General features: G+C 38.3%; 1 protein-coding gene across 1 annotated transcript; it reads right to left on the reverse strand.

Annotated features, from left to right (window-relative positions):
* Positions 1 to 2,398: 2,398 nt before the first annotated feature.
* On the reverse strand, positions 2,399 to 7,225 carry LOC115357244 (uncharacterized). Its single transcript, XM_030048664.1, has 7 exons — positions 7,198 to 7,225; positions 6,481 to 6,519; positions 5,457 to 5,560; positions 5,046 to 5,224; positions 4,850 to 4,943; positions 4,054 to 4,404; positions 2,399 to 2,491 (listed from the first exon to the last, which is right to left on the reverse strand). Exons 1-7 carry the CDS (start codon positions 7,223 to 7,225, stop codon positions 2,438 to 2,440), a joined length of 849 nt encoding a protein of 282 aa, XP_029904524.1. The 3' UTR covers positions 2,399 to 2,437.
* Between the last annotated feature and the right edge of the window lie 12,946 nt (positions 7,226 to 20,171).

The following is a 20,171-nucleotide window of genomic DNA, read 5'->3' on the forward strand; positions in this document are numbered from 1 at the left end:
ATGTCTATATAATAACTAAATGGGTAAAGGCAAATAATATAACAACTAGAAGATGACATAACTTTATTGTAATGCAGCCTTCAAAACCAGGAAACACCACTTATTATGTGGATATTGTGATATGGCATATCGATCTTTGCCCAGCCTTAAATCTCATCAGTTTCACTGCCATCAGTAGAGTCCATAACACCTTCCAATGATTCTTCCTCGCCTTCCTCGTCTTCATCTTCTTCCTCTTGATGCAGGACATTTCCGGTAACCACAATGTTTTTGTAGACAGACTGCACCTCTGTCATTAGTCTTTTAGTTCCATCTAATTGGGCTTTCAAAATGCACCGTAGTCCCTCACAGGCCTCAGGAGTGTGTCCTGGAGGAAGACCTGATAAACAGAAAGACGGACTCACTTTTTCCATCTATTTAGCATATTTGCTGTTTTGACACCAATGTTTCAAAAAGTTAATGCAGTTTTGATATCTTTTAATACATTACTAATTTAATATGTCTACTCAAGTCTGTAGCATTATCAAAAATGTGGATGTGGTTTAACCATTCCCAAATGTAACACTGTATCAAATTATATACTTGCAGTCTTCCAGTAAGTCGCTAGTGATGTCTTCCTTCAGTCGTCTGGAGTAGCGGCAAAGCGACTGCCAGTGTTGTTTCATTTCTTTGAGAAGAATCCCGTCTTCTTCTCTCAGCCGATGGAGAAGCATTACTTTATCAAAAGCCAACTTTTTTTTCTTTAAAGGAATGTCCGATTCTGAAATGGGAAAGGAAGTCCTAAGTTAAAATTCAGGCTTTACAATATATAAATAAGATAAGTAATAATTTAAATACAGGGTTAAAAGGTGATTGTTAAAAAAAAAAAAAAAAACATCATTGACAAGTTAAGGCCATACCCTTGTCCCATGGCCATAGAGGACACTCTGCAGCCAGGATGATGTCAACTGAAGGAACAGCCTCTTCCTCTGGGACAAGCATGTTACAGAAGCTGATGACCTCATCAAGTTTCTTTTTTTCCTTCTGAATCTTTGAACTAAGGCTGTGCCTAGCCTTGCTGCTGTCTGAAATATAAATCAAAAACAAATGTTAACACCTAAAAAACAAATATAACTAAACATGTTTTCTCACTGGTTAATCACAAGTTAGTCACAAAGTAGCTGATCAGAACACACCATGCTGACGATATTTGTCTTGTTTTTTTTTGCTGGATGCTTAAAGCCAAGCTTTCTATGACCCGCTGCAGCCCAGGCGCATCTTCAGGACTGATGTTTACTGGAGCTGTTGAACATATTATCAGAAGTTAATAAATTCATATTTAAATAGTCAATGGTCACACTTAATTACACACATTGTATTGAGCAAGAGCAATGCATACTTGCTGCAGCCCATTCCCTAACATCTTCAACCCACTGCAAGAGATCCTTGTCAGTGATCTCCAGATCTCTTTTCAAGGTCTCAAGCTCTTTTTCCACATCTACTGTCCTCTTCAGTGTCTGCAATGAATATCAGTGTTAGAACTGGGAGTTTCTCATTTCATGGCACTTGATTTTCAGTAAAACAAATTAATGAATTGGTAATATAATGCTGAGATAATGGTGAATATGATGTCCACTGTCAGCAGACTATTGTTATTGCCATTTTTGAGCTGGACCATAATTCAGCCATAATTCAGCAGGATGTCATGCATCACATTCATTTCAAGAGGCTGTTCAATGTTACTGCTGAGTGCACTGAAAAAAAAAAAAATCAACTGCATTTAAACTGGCCAACAAGAATTAGTTCTTCTAAACTACTGGGATTTTTTGAACCATCAATCATAGAGCTTCAAGCACTTGAGGGGTGTGTTCTTGCCAAAGAATGGTTCTGTACAAGAATGTCAGTGAATCCAAAATGCCTAGGAGAAAGTGTACCTTGACATATCTTTGAGAGAGGTATTTGTGTAGGGTTTTCCTCTTTCTTTCATTCCATCCTCTTGCTTGTATAGTTATCATATCAGTTCGTGCTATCAGAAGGGGAGAAAATGTTACTATTCAAAACTGTTGCAGCTGAGAAGGTTTTCAGCTTTAACATTTTGGCCTTTGTTCATTCTTCAGAATGTTAAAGCCTACATGTGAAGCTAGCTGGCAAAATCATTGATGTTCATTAAGATGACAGTATTACAAATCCTGCACAAGATGTTGCAGACTGCAATTGTTTACTTACTGGATTTGGTCATGTACTTTGTTGTCAGTGCAACACGAGACAAAAAAGAATTCACCTGTTCAACCTCCTCACCAACAGTCATACCTAATGCCATTGGAAGGACACGATAGAACAGACTGAAATGTAACACGTGGGATTTCAAATTTCATAGGAAAACCACTTGATGCCATTTCAAATTTATGAATGTTTTACTGTTAGGGTTTGCTTCATTTTTATAGATAGTCAATTTCTGCTACATGTTGGACAACTTACCTGCTCCTTCCTGATTACGTCCACCCCACTGCACCTGTAGTGCGATAAGAGATCATATTTTGAGTTCTCCATAGAACCTACTACATTGCTTTTTAAAAATCTTACACAGCAGTGAAGGATACCACACAAGTTATGAGTTGGGCATGGCTGAGTGAGGTCTGAATCCATTGTTTATATACTTCTGAACTAAACTAGATTAGTTTATATATATATATATACACATACATACATATATATATATATATATACATACATATATATACACATATATATATATATATATACACATACATACTGTAGCGATAGGTTATCATAATAACTATCACTACCGAGGATGATTCACACTCCCCGCTGTCATTAACGGAAGACACACACACACACACACACACCCACCTCCATTCATGAGCCCCACCTTCATTCACGAGCCCCGCTGTCATGAACACACCTCCATTAATGAGCCAATGGCGGCCGTCCTTCCCGTTTTAAAAACCGGGGGAAATTCAAAATGGCGCGGCTCACAGTATAACGGAGGAAGAGGTGAGGCCGTCCTGCCGAAGTACTGAGCAGCGTTTCTTGCGTCTCCAGTTTTTTTTCTCCTCGCGAAAGTCCGCGTATGTTTCCGGAGTGTCCGTCGTGAGAAGAGACCCGGGTGGAACAGAATCCCTGGAAGCTGGCGGATCGCTACACAATCCTATTACCAGCGGATGTACAGAGGGAGAAACACACGGACGGGACTGACGTTACGCACGGACGGGACTGACTGGACTGGACTGGACTGGGCTGGGAGGTAACTCCAGTGAATCCGGGGGTTTATTTCTGTTGCCTTTTTCTCTTTCATTTTTTTTTGTTTGTAACGAACTGAACTGAACTGAATTGAACTAAACTGAACTGAACTGAGCTGAATTTATTTATTTATTTATTTTTTGAAATTGGGAATGAGTTGAACTGATTTACAGAAGAGACTGTGCGAGGATTTTTGGTTGGGGGATTGGAAATTGTGGACTTGATTTTTGTTTTTCTGGATTGGACTGGCGGTTGATTTCTTTGTTGGTTTTTTTTGTGTGCTGCTGCCTTTGCTGTGCTGGTTTATTGGTTGATTCTTTGCCTGTGTTTTGCCGCAATATATTTTGATTTGAATTGAAAATTCCTGGTGGTGTTATTGTGTTGTTTGGATTGTTTGGCTTTGGGTTCTGTTCTTTTATGGGTTCAAAAAAGGGATTTTATTTCTTTTCCTCATTTTTTTGGACCTTATGTACGGGGACGACCTGAACAAAGAAAAAAAATACTGACTCACACCCTGATCAAGTATTGTTAGGCGCTGACCTAACTGGCACCCCAAAAACGCAGTCGTACCGTTACAATACATATATATATATATATATATATATATATATATACATATATATACACACACATACATATATATATATATATATATATATATATATATATATATATATATATATATATATATATATATATATATATATATATATATACACACACACACACACACACACTTGAGAAGTAATTTTCCCCATTGCACTCATAACACAAGAATATATAGAAGTTAAACTGAAAGATAGATAAATTTACCTCACATTTCCCAGAGTGACCCTTGGCGTGCATCACAGACAGGAATGGCTTATTTTGCAAGAGTGGAACCAGGTCTGGGAAGAACTTACACACCTTCTGTAAGTAAGGATAGTACTTGCACATGATGTCAGTGCAAATAAATTGTATATTATAGGCCATGGCAAGCTCTTTCTGCAGAAAAAGAGGATATGCAAATATCTCTCCTCTGAACATGTTTACGGCTTTGAATAGCATGCCATGACGACAGACAGCCACCTCCACGCCCTCTTCATCCACTTTTGATCCAGACTTTTTGGCAGTCTCTCTTGCAGCTGTCCATCGTGATTTCCCACACACCCCTTTTCCAGACACCTATTGAAAGCATTTCACACAAAATGTTTTCAAAAAATGTTAAATTATTATAATATCTCTTCAAAAGTAAAAACAAATAAACAAAAAAACTAATGGTATTGTAACGCAATTCATAATTATCTACCCAACCCAAATGAGAAGTATCCAGCATGTTTACTGTGCATCTGTGTGGCAACTGGGATCCTTGCCCAAACATTTCTTTTTCATGAAACTTCATGCAGGAATACAGGGCTCGCTGCTGCCTGAAGCATGTGCAGACACCATAAGTTAGCACATGGGTTTTAACACCTAACCAGACAGTGGCCAAGAGTCTATACATCGGCTCTCAGGCTAGTGCTGTGATTCTAACATGATGTATATGTATAATCTCTTTCTTTCAAATTCAGAAGAAATTATACAATAACCTGATCCATGGCCATTGTAAACTACAGTATGAACAACTCACAGGTTGGACTCGATTCCGAATAAGCTCCACAAAGTCTGCCACTTCTTTGTCCTTTGCAAAAAATGCACCGTCAAAGTATGGATTTTCACCCAGTCTAGACATTTTGAAAAGGAGACATTTTAAAATCAGTTCACAAGGGATTTCTATTTTTTTCCAAAAACAATGATAAATGATAAAGTAATGAAATAACCATTACCCTTTAGTCCGACTGAATCGATACATCTTCCTGTTTCCATCAACAGAGATTGCCACCACATCTTCAGCGCAGGCTGGGCAGGAGAAATGTTCGTTGTTTAGGAGTTTGTCTTTCTCATGGCGACAGTATGTCCACTCCAAGAAGCTACGCTGTAGACTGTCACCAGATATACTCCCTGTCTGTTATTAAACAGAAGATAAGATATTCAATTATGTGAACAACTGATAGTACATCAGGTCTAAATGACTACATTCTGTCAACTGCAGAAAATGTTTGACTTACGCGCCCAAAGTTGCTGGAACATTGGTCGAGCATTTTTACAAATGCATGCCGGGATAAACCTGGTGCAGTGACTTTCAATTCTTCAAATGTATGAAACACATCAGTTGTGTATAGCGTTTGAAAATCTACATTACCAGGCCAGTAACCACTGGCCTGTAGGTCCTTGAGTCCAGGAGTCCATTTTGTCAAGCAGGACTTGCAGGTAACTGAAGGCAGGGACAGATCATAGCGTCCTGTGAAAACAAGGGAAACATGTTATATTATAAATTAACACCTTGAAAAGTGGGTTGTGTCCATATACAATGTGTAGACATGTAAGAATCATAGCCTGATTCTTAAATGACTGCATGCTTACCATTTATGGTGACCAGGATAATGTCTCGCCCAGTACCAACAGTAAAGTCTACATCATCACAACTGCAAATGTCTCTGGGCCAAGCAATTGGTAACAGACATGCTACAAATGCATATGAAAATAAAGAAGTAGTTAGTCTCCACAATATTTTTTGTTAATATGAAAGACCTTTAAACCATTTCATACATACCTTGTTCACATATTGTTTGTGTCCCATCATCATCTATTGCTATGTAGCATGTAGGTGGAATTGCTTTATAAAAGCCCTCTACCAGAGAGTCCCTATTGTGTAAAACACAATATTGATGAATGGACACATCACATTTGCTGCAAAACAGCTCTTTAGGCAGGCAGTCTCGACATCTGATTACAGCCTGTTGCATGTTGCAGTGGTCACATAGCTCAAGCGGTGGTTTCTCTGCTGAGAGCATCAGTTCTAGTAGATGTGGCCTTGCATTTTCCCATTTCTCATCTGACACTGTCTGCCGCATCTCCCAGGTCCTAGGAACAGTCGCTGTTTCTTCTGAACACTCTAATGGATCATCTGTCAAGCTGTCTTTTAGCAACTGGAGCTGTAAGTCTAGAGCAGAGTGTGACATTATCTTCAAAGGTGTAGTCACTCCTGATTGACAGGTTTTAGCTCTATTTAGAGTATAATCAAAATGCCCACATGTAAATTATAAACAATGATCAAATTTTAAATAAGAACGGCAGAGCAATGACAATCAAAGTGAGATGTGAATTCCCAACACACAAACAAAACACTATCAAGACATGATCATGGAGCTTAAGACCTACCGATTGTCTGCTGGGCCTCTTGCACTTCTAACGGGGTAGCTTAAATGTGACAAAAAGACAGAGAAAGTGAAAGAGACTGTTGAAAGTATGGTTTTGTCATGGGATTTTGACATTCTTGGTTAGAATGTCAAAAAATTAATGACTAACAAATTATAAGTTCCAGAGTTGGAAAATTCAATTGATCCACAGACATTTTAACACTATGTAATCTTAGCACTGAGGGTTTTCCTTGAGCTTGGGTTAAGAACTGATTCCTGACCATCTTATCCTCTTTTCAGTCACATTTCACACCATCATCCTGTCATCCCATATTTGTTAATAGCCCCAATAAAATCAGCCCTGTGCCAGATCATGTAAATAACTTTTGTTTACCCTCTTTTGAAGTGGTGGCATCACCTTGATGAGTATCCTTGGGCTTTAAGTGAGAGGATGACCGGGAGCCTGTCATACAAAACATCACCATCACGATCAGGTCATGATTATTTGTGCATCTACTTTTCAGTGGCTTGTCAAAACAGTCAAAGCCCTTTTTGCATGATACCTGGTAACAGGTATCATTTAAACTTTCACTGTGGTGTGATATTATAATGTTCAGAGATACACTGACAATTTGGAAAGGGAATCTAGTATTATCAGCCATCAATTTTAGAGAACTGGAGACTTTATGACCTTCACACTGATGCATATACTTACTGTAACCTGAGAAGTCACACTAACCTCTTTCAGATGTCTGCCTCTCAGCCATTAAGCGTCCATACATGTCCCTCTTCCTCCAGCGCACAGGCTTCTCGAGGTGTTTTGTGTGGCCTTTTTCCCCTGCTCATGTGTTTCTTTCCTCTGAAATTAAAACATTAATGCAACATTTTGTAGTGTGAGGCTGATTAAAATACATTAGGACTTGTTAGCTGGGCAGGAAGATACAGTGCTAAATTGCATTATGAAAAACATTTTTAAAAACAATAGCATTGAGGCACTGATAGGCTTTCTCTGTACTTTGGGGGGAAAAAAGTGTCATCCTAAAAATTAGCCAGTTACTCCTTAAAATAAAACCTTATTTGCAGGCATAACTGCATGCACTACTGTTGATGATCGACACACATCTTTTCAGTATTTTGAGGCTACATCTCCTACCAACTTGGTAGGTAAACATGATGGATATCACACGTAAGCATGGCGACCACAGGTGTGGAAATCCAGACAAATCCAAACTTACTTCAGTGTCATGCAGGTCAGCCAAGATGGCATCAAGGCTAACTTTTTCCATTTGCAGATCTTCATCTGACTCTCCACTGCTAACGTCTGGTTTGTCAGACATGGTAACAACTGCAGTGGTGGAAGAGACAGAGACCCACAGCTGTCTTTAATTTAAGATAACTAACGTCGTTATCTTTTTTTTTTTAATTTAGTGAACTTTTTTGAGCGAAACCTCTGGCATCAGTTGTTCATTTGATGGAAATAAAATACCAGGTTACTTAGACAACATATTTCAATACTAGATTTCTAAACAGTTATACATTTTAGCTACTATACCTTGCTAAGGTTTCCTCTTATGTAGTTACCGCTTGCCAGGTAGTCTCGCACTACGGTCTCGCGTAGCCTTCTTCAAACCGTGGATTGGCACGATCCAGCTATTTAAATAGGCTACTGCTGCGAAGTTGAAATCGACATGCGCACTGGGGGTTGACCACGGCTGATGGGATTCTATCATGAATGTGTAATGGATTCTACATGATATGAGTTTAATTACAAATAAATAAATAAATACTTTACTGTGACTTTGTATGGAACATTTAAATATTGGCAGAAAGTAATGAGAAATATTTCAAGTAAGGTTTAGCCAGAAGAATGCTAGGCAGAGTTGAAAGGTTTTAAACACTGCAAAACCTTTTCTCTCTATTAAATCAAATCCAATTTTACTCATATACTGAGGCACATTTCATAAAATGTAAGTTCAATGTGCTTCACACACAACATATGAGAAATAAAACATGAATAGATATTTAAATACACTTAAAAAACGGGGAAAAAAATAACCTACTTTATGCCCACCAACCAACATAAACATAACACCCACACATAGGCTACCCATAGAGAGAGAAAGACGTGGAGGCCTGAGGCCTGAGAGAACAGGTAGATCTATGGCTTGCTTTTAAGAAACGACACATGTAGGACATCGAGGCAGTTTGTTCAGAGAGTGTAACAGAATTAACCATGAGCAGATTTACATCTGATCATGGGTACAGTTAGATGACCAGTGTCTGATGATTTGAGAAGGGTTAAAATAGCCTAAACCCCTTTCATTTGCAAAAAAAGAAAGCATATGTAAGAACCATTTCCTTATTATTCCAACCGTAGTCCTAACAAATGACTGTTCTCAACACCCCGTCCATAATCAGGAAAAGACTATAATCTATACAAACCTACAGCTCTAACTGCACTGCACTGATATTCTTTTGATTCTGCTTTATCTATGAATGGAAGTTGGGGATATGCAATTGACCACAGTGTCATGGGACCTGGAAGAAGTAAAATTCACCTGTTTTGTCAGACTTCAGCTTTACAAGTGGAATTTAGCTATATGATCATTTAAGACGAAATTCTATCAGTATCATGGTGGTTGCTATGACACAAATCCATTTCTAATAAAAACCTATCTTTGGTCTTTCAAGGCTCAGTAAGTGAACATTGTTTGTTGGTTTGTTTTTGTGATGGAAATAGTGACCAAGAGAAGTCACCTTTACATATTGTCACCCTGCTGACCATCCAATGCATTACTACAGGTATCAGGCCTGAAGTGCTTGAGGTTAGGTCTTAAAGGAAGATCTTGCATTTCATCAGGAAAATACGCTTCAAAGTGGGGCAAAATTACAACTTTGGTTGTCAGACAAACATGATTACCATAAAAGATTTGTGTTACAATTTTTACACAACAGACCAAAAGAACAGAAAAAAAAATAATTTGATGTGTTGGAATTTTAAAAGCCCTCACTGAAAGTAAGACTGGGCCAAGGCAGTGATTATGAAATGTGAAAATTAAAACTTTGTTGTAGGACTAAGCCAAATACATCATTGGAAAGGTCATGACCTGGAGAGGAATATATGTCACTTTGAAGACTGTAAATGGCTCCTGCTTTTAAATATTGACTTCTGAACCTTGACCTTAGTACATGCTGGAAAGCTTGTCATTCAGCAGCAGAAGGGGCTACAGACATGGGACCAACTGTTATATATTGCTATTATTTGACTTAGTTATTTTATTGTTTTTACTGCCAATATTGTTTTTATTGCATGCAATTTTGTAGTTGCTCATATATCTTGTATTAGCCCATATGAATGTATACTCAGGGCCATATTAAACAGCTTAATCCCCAGTCAATCTTCCCTGAATAAACAATGTTAGAGAGAGCTCTTGACTTCATCTATGTGATCTATTTATGTACATCTCCACCTGCCTTGAAAACGAAATTATTTTTTCTAGCAAAACAAAGTACGGTAACAATTACAACAGTAAAACCTTTGATCGATGGACATTAATTTGGAATGGACATTTTATTTTGAAGGACTTTTTTCTCGCCGAATTGGCGGGCCGATGCAGGTGCCAATGCAGATACCCAGTCTTGGACAACCAGACTGCAGAGCCTGGAGAAGCGAGTGAGTATGATGTTTAGGTATTTAGTTAGTAATATTAAATTTTAGTCATGTAAAACTGTGTTAGTGCATACAAACACTAGCCTATCTTTGCTGCTCCCTAGCCCAGACTTACACATTAAACTTTTTTAATGCAATTTGGTTACATGCAACTGAGTTCCTCTGGTGATTCCTCTGGTGAGTTCCTCTGGTGATTACCTCACCTTCCACCTTCAGGCAGAGAGGAGGGACTAATCAGTGAAATCACCGGGTGGAGTTTTTGGTTGGAATGAAAACCTGCAGCCTCTTGGCCCTCCATGGCACATGGTTGGACACCCCTGTAGTCCAGTCATTTTATGAAAAAACCTAGGACAAATTGCAAGAGAAGCAAACTCAACTGATTTTGTATCCTCAGTTTGTCCTGAGTGAAGGAAAAAAAGTCCCAAGAAATCCCATTGGTGGAAAGTTTTGAAAATCACCTATTTATGACCACATATTACCAAAAAACACTGTTTTTAACACACAGGGGAAAGGGATCAAAATTTTACTTTCAGATATCACTATAAAAATTCACAAGATGATTACACACACAAAGACAAGAAAAAAAGTCAATTACCAGTTCTTTGAATTATTCTGTTTACACATGCATATCACACATTATCTGATTTGATATGCGCTAATAAGGAATATAAGGAATAAATGCCAGAACAGATATTTAAACAGTGGATTAAAAGGTTACTATATATACAGTAACCTTTTAATTCACTTTTATATAGTAACCTTTTAATTCAAGGTTACTATATATATAGTAACCTTTTAATTTACTGTTTAAATGTCTCTTCTGGCATTTATTCCTTATATTCCTTATTAGCGCATATCAACTCAGATAATGTGTGATATGCATGTGAAAACAGAATAATTCAAAGAACTTGTAATAGACTTTTTTTCTTGTCTTTGTGTGTGTAATCATCTTGTGAATTTTTATAGTGATATCTGAAAGTAAAATTTTGACCCCTTTCCCGTGTGTTAAAAACAGTGTTTTTTGGTAATATGTGGTCATAAATAGGTGATTTTCAAAACTTTCCACCAATAGGATTTCTTGGGACTTTTTTTCCCTCACTCAGGACATACTAAGGATACAAAATCAGTTGAGTTTGCTTCTCTTGCAATTTGTCCTAGGTTGACCCCAATTTTGGCCTAAAATTACTGGACTACTGGGTTAGACCAACCTAAACAGAAACATTTTTTTTTCTTGAACCACCCTTTTTAGTGTTGCACACAAATACAGAATCAAAGACTGATACAGAATGTGCTTTTCTGAATTTCCTTAAAGCTATGTCGATCTTCTCATAGTCCAAAGACATTCATGTAAACTACATTATAAGAAGACTATAAATTATCCCTGGATGTGAATGTGAATGTGATTTCTGTCATGAATTGGCACCTTGTCCTGTCCAAGATATAATCTGGCTTTGCATCCTATAACTGCTCTAATAGGCTCAAACCCCTACAAACCACAACTGGATTAAGCAGTAATAATAATAATGCCGTTGAATAATACTTTATGTTCTCTTTTCAGTTAGACCGTTTCTCCGGTCTGGGATACTTCCCAGTTTTGATCATCGGGAAGGAGTTTGAGGGGAAGGTGGTGGCTGAAATCAAATACAGTTTAGATTTCCAGCTGCCGCCCACCCTTGAAAAGAGTTTGATGGATGCGTTCGAGACCATACTGAGAAGTAAGTATTGCTCTGTATTTATAAATAAAATGCCTGCTATATGCACTCTAAATGTTTTTATTATTGCAGATAAAAACACAGACCACAACAAACACAACACATTTTTGCGTATAGTTCAATACATAGAGGGCTACTCCTGATAGAATTTTATTACAGATGTATGCAACTTGTAATTATTTCTTTGGTTGAAGGAGTACTTAAAGGTTTTGTATTTCATTAGCAACCTTTTTTTTCTAATAAGGGCTCAAACTTTCCAAGCAGCATTTACAGCATTGATTTTAGAAACCACAGTCATAAAGATACTATTTTGACACATTTTTTTGTCTTAGTATATTGTAAAAGATTCAAGAAAGCAAGTCCTCCAGAGTCCTCCACCTCAGTGGAGCCCTCCACCCTGGAGCCCTGCACCTCAGTGGAGCCCTCCACCCTGGAGCCCTGCACATCACTGGAGCCATCCACCCTGGAGCCCTGCACCTCAGTTGAACCCTGCACCTCAGTGGAGCCCTCCACTCTGGAGCCCTGCACCTCAGTGGAGCCCTCCACCCTGGAGCCCTGCACGTCACCGGAGCCCTCCACCTTGGAGCCGTCCACCCTGTCCACTGAGGACTCAAAAGCCATAGGGGCCAAAGAGGCAGGGACTTTGGGGACTGGGACCCAACCTGCAAGTGAGTGCAAGGAGTGCAGAGAAAGGAGCAGCACAGGGGTTTTCTTGTACTCCAAGGTCGTGAAAAAGAGAGGAGAGAAAGTAAGTAATTTCATGCTCTGTCTGAAAATTTCTTGGTTTGCTTGATCATGATAATATTTCATTGTCGATTACTCATAAGCCACACAATTTAAGATGTGTCTTTTGACCTGTTTTGATGCAAGAATGTTCACAACCCTAAGTTGTGACTCAAAGTCATCTTGCATTTTAAGCAACATTCATGTAGGCAAAACTCAATTTAACAGGCAAAGGTCTATACAATTTTAGACTTGAGAATGGCTGAACCTCTGTTACTTTGAAAACAAAATAAATTTTTTACTTTGTTTTATTCCAGGTCCTTATTGAATGGCAACCATGTGGGACATGGTAAGTTATTTCCAATCTTTTCTTAATCCATTAGTCCACTTGATGCAAGGTGCAAAAGTGTCGTTATCAGAATGTGTTCAGATCTGCCTGACCACATCAGGAGGTAGCATTGTGTTCATATTAGGTGTGAACAAGAACACATTAAAAATACCAGGCGTAAACGCACAACACAAGATCAGAGTGTTTACTATCTGGATAACTTAGCCAGATACAGGTCACAGTTTCATACCAGGTGTAAATGGGGGGTCTCTGATCTTGTGTTTTGTGTTTATACCTGGTATTTTTAATGTGTTCTACTTTACTCCTGAGATATGAACACAATTCAAGCCAGACAACCTCCAGATGTGGTCAGGCATGTCTTCTCACATTCTGATAATGCATTTACACCTTGCATTAACATGCATTTTTCCTTATCCAGATAACTTAGTCTGGATACAGATTGCATTTTAATACCAGGTTTAAATGGGGTCATAGACTCTTGTCCTGAAACCATGATAAACACAACTCTATTTTAAGGCAGCATTATTTATTGTTAAGTGTCATAGCAACATCTATAATTTTTTTTACAAAATGGCTCTTAAAGAATGTTACCAAAAAAGAACTGCCATAAGCGAGCCCATTGAACGGTAGAGAACACAAACAGGTTAATCTAGGAGAGTTATGATATTCACTGTATCTTGTGTGCAGAACCCACTCATGGTCTCCTCTCTGCTGCCTGTGTCCAGTCTACCTTTACACTGTTTGCCTATGAGTGAAAATTCAGCTGTTCAGTGATGGCTGACGACAGTCTTAAATTTTCAACTACTGAAAAAACTTAGTTTTATATAAATTGGTTTGTAAACAGGAAAACTTAAGACAGGATGGAGAGAACCAGTAAATGGCAAAATTTGGGATGAAAATTATGAAAATTCCTTGATGGATCCTACTTTTACATACTATAATGCCTTGTATGTTAACATTTTTAAAATTTTCTCTCACCTTTCTTTGGACAGCAAAAAAACATGGAGGCCTACATGGGAGCCACGATCAATCCTGGGACTGTCTGCGCAGTAGCCAGTGCATCTTTTGTGTTTTTTTGTTTGTTTGTTTGTTTTTTTAATGATTGGAAACAGTTGGAGAAGCCTTTTAAGTGCCTCAAGTTTTGTTATTGCAAATGTTTTCATTTAAATAAATAATTGGAAAAATAAAGAATCTTTTATTATTATTGTTCTAGCATTCTAGACGGTTCTGTCTACTCACACACTCAGTAGCATGGCTGATGATTGAGATAATGTAGTTTCCATACTCTGTCTTCATGAATGGCAGACCTGTTAATTTGGTTCTCTATTCCTGGATCACTGAAGTCAACAGAAACAGCCAATACACACCATAGCTGCATTTCAGCCTATTTACATGTAGTTCCTCTACAGGAAAATAAGATCAGAATTCAAGAGACAGCTGAGACATGAGGTTAATGGCATGACACAACATTCTTGGTTTTCATTCCACTCAGTTTATTAAAAAAGCACATTTAATTGTTACAACAAAGTAGGCTACACTGAATTTCTCTCACACCTGAAGAATTACCTCGGCGGCACTCGGGGAGGCGCTGTTTTGACTGGTAAGCTGAACAAGTGAGTGATTTGAACCTTGGAGGCTACAAATTTGACTGCGTTATCCTTTGGACGTGCAATATGAATAACTGCCAATAACTGTAACAATACCTTAATATGAATGGTGTCAAGTAAAGGCGCCTCGTTGAAATCAGTGAGTTCTGTGTCTTGTGGGCTGTCGGCTACGGCTGTGTCGCTGTCAAATGTGTCATGTCAGGTTAGTCGGAGTGACGTAATATGGCAGCTGCCCGCGTCGTCATAGCAACGAATGCGCTGGTTTCTGAGGTGACGGTCGGCTAAAATAATTTATCTAGAAACTAGTAAATTACTGAAGTAGACTGTTTAGACGACCAATCTTCACCCGGGTTTGTGTAAATGAGACTTTACATAGAATTAATAAAATCGAGGGCTTAAACAACGTCAACTGTACAACATTAAGCAAAGAGTGTGCAACAGTCTAAACAGTGATCTACCTCATCACAGCCACCCGCACAGCTCCCAGCAAGCATTTTTTAGTTTAAAAGACGTCTAATAGACGTCTATACGTAGACCTGACGTCTGGGCTAAAACACGGCAAAATTTGGGCTGTCAGTGAAAATTTAGTAGACGTCTAGCCATTGCCCAAGTATAGCCTAGTCATCAATTAGACGTCCAATGAACGACTACATAGGCTATATACGTCTAATAGAGGCCAAAATAACATCTAGGCTAAAACACGGCAAAATTTGGGCTGTCAGTGAAAATTTAGTAGACGTCTAACCGTCGCCCAAATGCAGCTTAGCCATCAGTTAGACACAGCTACTGAACAACTACTATATACATCTAACAGACTGAAAAATAATGGATTGAGGATTCTATTTATTCAAATACAAGGAAAACCATCCAGACAGATTAAATGTAAAGAATTTATTATTAGAACTTGTAAAACACTAAACAAAAACAATGATAGAAGATATAAATTATATAACACTTCAAATTAGGATCATTTTAAAACAATACAAAAAAAAATATAGAATGAAATAATACAATATTTAACAGGAAAACAAGAACAAGATTTACAATAATTAAAAAATTTAAAAATTAAAAACTTAAAGATACCTTAAAAATAACAACAGCAGCAACAACAAAAAACAAAACAATGGGAAGCCACCCTACTTATTTCTTATTTCATGACTGTGAATAGCCTGGTCTTCTCAAAAGGCAGCTTCTCGATTGGCCCACCACCCTTCATGTTAAATTTTGCCATCAGGCCATTGGTTAAAACCCTAAAACAAGATACATATTAAGGAAGTTATTAATTGTGGACAAAGGTACATTTCAAAATTATTATTATTATTATTATCCATGTAAACAACGTATACTTAATTAAAAAAAAGGAATTTCGTTTTTTTCCCCTCCCCAAATCTAGGGCCATAGAAAAAGTAGGCACGCAATAAAAACTTCTGAAAAACATCTTCCTCTTCCATCGTTCAATGTTTACTGAAGCTAGAAACAATAGTTCGCGGATATTACTGGCCAAACACGGCTTCCCAGATAAAGGCGGCATTTTTGAGCGTGTATAAATTTAAAAGACCAACCAATTCCCTTAATTGTGTAAGATTTTGTGCAGAGTCGCCCGTGCCGTTTTCGGGATGAGTAGGTTGTCGAGAACCTATGGCGGAGGTAACCGTTCAGCCAAGAATGGGCACTGCAGTTACTTTGGGAAATACGGAAACATATGCAACTTGAATGACCATCATCTGCTTATGCGAAATGGGCGTGAATATTGCCAGCACATGCGCTTCTAACTGTTAGATAAGTTAGGTTTAAAAAAAAAAAAAAAAAAAAAAAGGAAAAGAAAAAAAGCCACGTGTTGTTAAGGTACGGTACACTGGCTTAGTCTAAACTGCGAACATTCCCGATATATAAGCACGGTTCCTGCATATATATCAAATAATGTACATAAATAATGAACACATGACGAGACATTTTGGGCTGCTCCCAAAATGGCTCTCCTTTTGTCAACCGACACTTCCAGCCTATTATCGCGGTGTCTCGCGATGTCAGTCGTCCTGTCTCTGACGCAGTTCAACTACCCTCTAGCGGTTGAGAATCGTAATTTCATTATGTTACTTTTAAACTGAAAAAGTAAAATACTGAGAATGGTGTGTATTAATATGTGTGACAGCAAAAATATTAATTAATAAGTTAATATTAATTCACAAAATGGGATTTGCTATGTTAAATTCAGAGCTAAATCGTGGCTAAAAGTAGACCACTTCATGGAAATTTGTTTTCATAGTTGCTGACATGAAATTATGGCATGCACATCGAGAAGGGTCCTGTGGCCAAAGCTAACGTTACATGTAACCAATTTTAACAGTGCTTTGGCTGGAAGTGGGATACACATAGCCGGTCTATCAGGGCCGTTGAAATCACAACTGCTTGCCTCGATTTCGCCAGATGGGCTAAGAACAGGCTACACGTAGCCAGTCAAATTCAAGGCTAAATCGTGGCTACACATAAACCATATGAAATAAATGGTATTGACCACTTTTATGTATTGTTGACACTGCAGACATGATGGGATATTATCAATCTCAAAAACTGCATAGTGAAAATTTTCACTATGCAGTAGTATACGTAGTATACAGCAGTTTAAACTACAACGAAACAGTACTGTCTACAAATATCCAGTCTAATTGTGAGCTAAATTGGGGCTATGTATAGAACATGTCAAAAAATTAAACTAAACACTGTTGCAATCACTGTTGACTTTGCTTACCTGATTGAATACTGTACATTTTGCAAGTTGCGTTGGCAAAAACTATGTTTGACCAATTTCAAAATTATGTCGGCTAAATGTAGGTTACACTTAGCCGGGCTAAATTAAGGCTACATCTAGCCGAGGCGTTTACATGACGTCTATTGCTTGCTGGGAGGAAACCAACTTTATAAGCTGTAAACAAGTGCATACGAGTGCTGGGCGGTGGAATATAATAAAATATTTACTGCAGCCGAACTGCTAATTACACTCCATCTAGATGACCAATGTTAAGAAAAAGTTAAGCTGTTGGTTAATTTCGGATTTTTTTTTTTTTTTTTTTTTTTTTTTAAGCCTTGGCCGGGGGGAGGCGGGCAGGCTTGGTTTACTTCCGGGTTTTAAATGGTCGTAAAAATGAATATTGAAACAAATATATTAACCATTTCCCGCAGCCGAAACATAAATTACCCTGCCTTTAGTTGGTTTTGTTTGGGAGGGAAAAAAACATTCAAACAATGTTGATTTATTTCGGATATTTTATCAAGTAGCCTATTCGCGTTGGTGGGTTCCATGGACAGTTATATTAACGCTTCAAGTTTGCAAGATATCCAAATTAAAAGTAATCAAATGTATAATATAAACGTCAACATATGTTGTCTTTGGAATAAAAACGGCTTGGAAAGCAAGAAAATAAAGGGCTTTTATGGGACAGTAAGCTGTTTGTGTCATACCATGGCACCATGGCAACGGATGTCAACAATGTTGGATCAACAATGTTGGATTCCAACGTTTGCTGGCGAGACCGGGCGAAATCTTCGTGATAACTAACAAATTAAAGACCGTATACACTCACTGAACCCACATTATGCACAAAGTGCATATTTTTCGCTGGAAATATTATCAAAACACATTTAAATATAGAAACGACCTCAAAATATTGCATTTTCTAGGCTGCTTTGGCACTATACGGATGTCAACAATGTTGGATTCCAACGTTTTGCTGGCAAGTCCGGGCGAAATGATCGTGATTACTAACAAACTAGAGAACATATACATTCACTGAACACAGATTATGAAAACAAAGTGCATATTTCTCGCTAGAAATGTCATCAAAACACATTTAAATACAGAAACTACCTTAAAATATTACATTTTCCACTGAGAATGAACGAAATGTCCGCCATCTTGCTTCCTTTTGCAGTCAGAAACTTGGAAGTCACGTGAGCAATTGACTGTTGTAACAATTGAATGTTGATACATAACGAATTTGAGCTTGGAAACGTCGATACGCTAACGTTTCCCTAGTTTGCAGAAACATAAAAGGGTGACATTTCCCCATGGAGACTGGGTTGTAGATTTCCGATGGAGAAAGTCCTGGGTCACGTAAGGCCTCATTCAGATTTCTGAATGGCCTCTCGTGTGTGTGCATGTGCAGAAAAGGAGAGAGAGCGAGAGATAAAATAATTCACACGAAAAATCTTCAATAAACCTACAATGTGCATCACTGCAGAGAATACAAAATTCACCAACTTTTTGATTTACTTAATAATTTTCTTTAAACGTCATCACTCATGAAAGAATAAGGAAATGAAAAACTCGTGGTGCAGTGTGCTGAACTTTTTCTCCAGCTGGTTGACCCCTTGGAGTTTGTAAGTATTCAGATGTCATGCCTCTATCTGGTTACTCACAGGAATCTGGTTTCTTGTGTGCATGTAAATGAAGTGATTGTCTTCCAGAAGGATCACTGCATGGAGCCGCCTCCTTCACCTCATTCACCTTCTCTTTTGAGGGCAAAACCCTTGAAACCACTTTTAGGTGCAGCTCCATCATCAGTTTACTCTCTAAAGAAGACGTGGAGGTTGGATTTACTAAAGCAGCAGATTATTATGCCAGTCAGCGCCTTCCTCTCGCTGGTTTGCAAGAACCACTGCAAGTGGCACAACCTCATAATATATAAAACAAATTAATAATTTCATCTCTGTTCAGGTAGCAGGTAATAACAATAATAATAATTAGAAGCTGAGGCCATATGTCATACGACATGTGTTTTTCCATCCTGGCATAAACTCAAGATGAACTTTCAGATTCATCTTCAGTAATCTAGATTAGGAGGGCAGTTTGTCATTCTTTTTTGTCATGTTCTTTTCACACAGGTACATTCTACTCTATTGCTGTTCCAGGAAGTATCACATATCAAGCCTCTTCCAGTAAAGGCTGTCAATTTAGTTTTGTTATGATGAACGCCACAGAAAAAAACAAACAAACAAAAAAAAAAACAAGTTGGTCCTACACCTACGGAACCCCTAAAGGGACATGGGGAAAAAATTTTTTTAGATATGTTTCTCGTGCGCACGAGAAAACACATGGAGAATTTTTTTTTTTTTTAGACATGTTTCTCGTGCGCACGAGAAGATACATGGGGATTTTTTTTTTTTTTTTTAGATATGTTTGTCGTGCGCACGAGAAACTTTCTCGTGCGCACGAGAAAGCATTGGATGCGCGCGCATGCCTATATGACACGTCCTTCCGCTCCACGGCGTCAGCCACCACATAAACCTCCGGTTTGCGGCCACCGCAACAGCAGCAGCTGCCTTTTTCACCCGCTCCCTCCTTGATCTCCCTAAAATTACTGTGACAGACGTTAACCGAATCATTCAGGCTAATTCCGCCACAGCCAGCAAGGGAAAGGACAAAGGATTTACACTCTACGTGTGAAATTACTTCCATAACTATGAAGGTAAGTTAAGTGTTTTACGTTAGCCTCAGACTAGACTAGCGTACATGTTAGCGAGTGGCTAACAACGTTAACCTTCAGCGGCATCAGCTGCACTAATGATGTTACTGTTGTAGTTTGTCCGGTGTCTTTTTGATAGAACGTATTTAACCCATATCTACATGTTGATCACAGTTTCAAACAAGGCTCC

Source organism: Myripristis murdjan, chromosome 3 (genome assembly GCF_902150065.1).
Source record: "Myripristis murdjan chromosome 3, fMyrMur1.1, whole genome shotgun sequence".
NCBI lineage: Eukaryota > Metazoa > Chordata > Actinopteri > Holocentriformes > Holocentridae > Myripristis > Myripristis murdjan.

What these genes read in the sequence shown, in the direction of transcription:
- LOC115357244 (XM_030048664.1), bottom strand. Translation starts at nt 7,225, where the DNA reads ATGGCTGAGAGGCAGACATCTGAAAGAG. An exon ending in CGATTCAGTCGGACTAAAGG is followed by an intron (nt 4,944 to 5,045) that starts GTAATGGTTATT and finishes CAAAATGTCTAG; the next exon opens with ACTGGGTGAAAATCCATACT. An exon ending in TTCGGAATCGAGTCCAACCT is followed by an intron (nt 4,405 to 4,849) that starts GTGAGTTGTTCA and finishes TGCTTTCAATAG; the next exon opens with GTGTCTGGAAAAGGGGTGTG.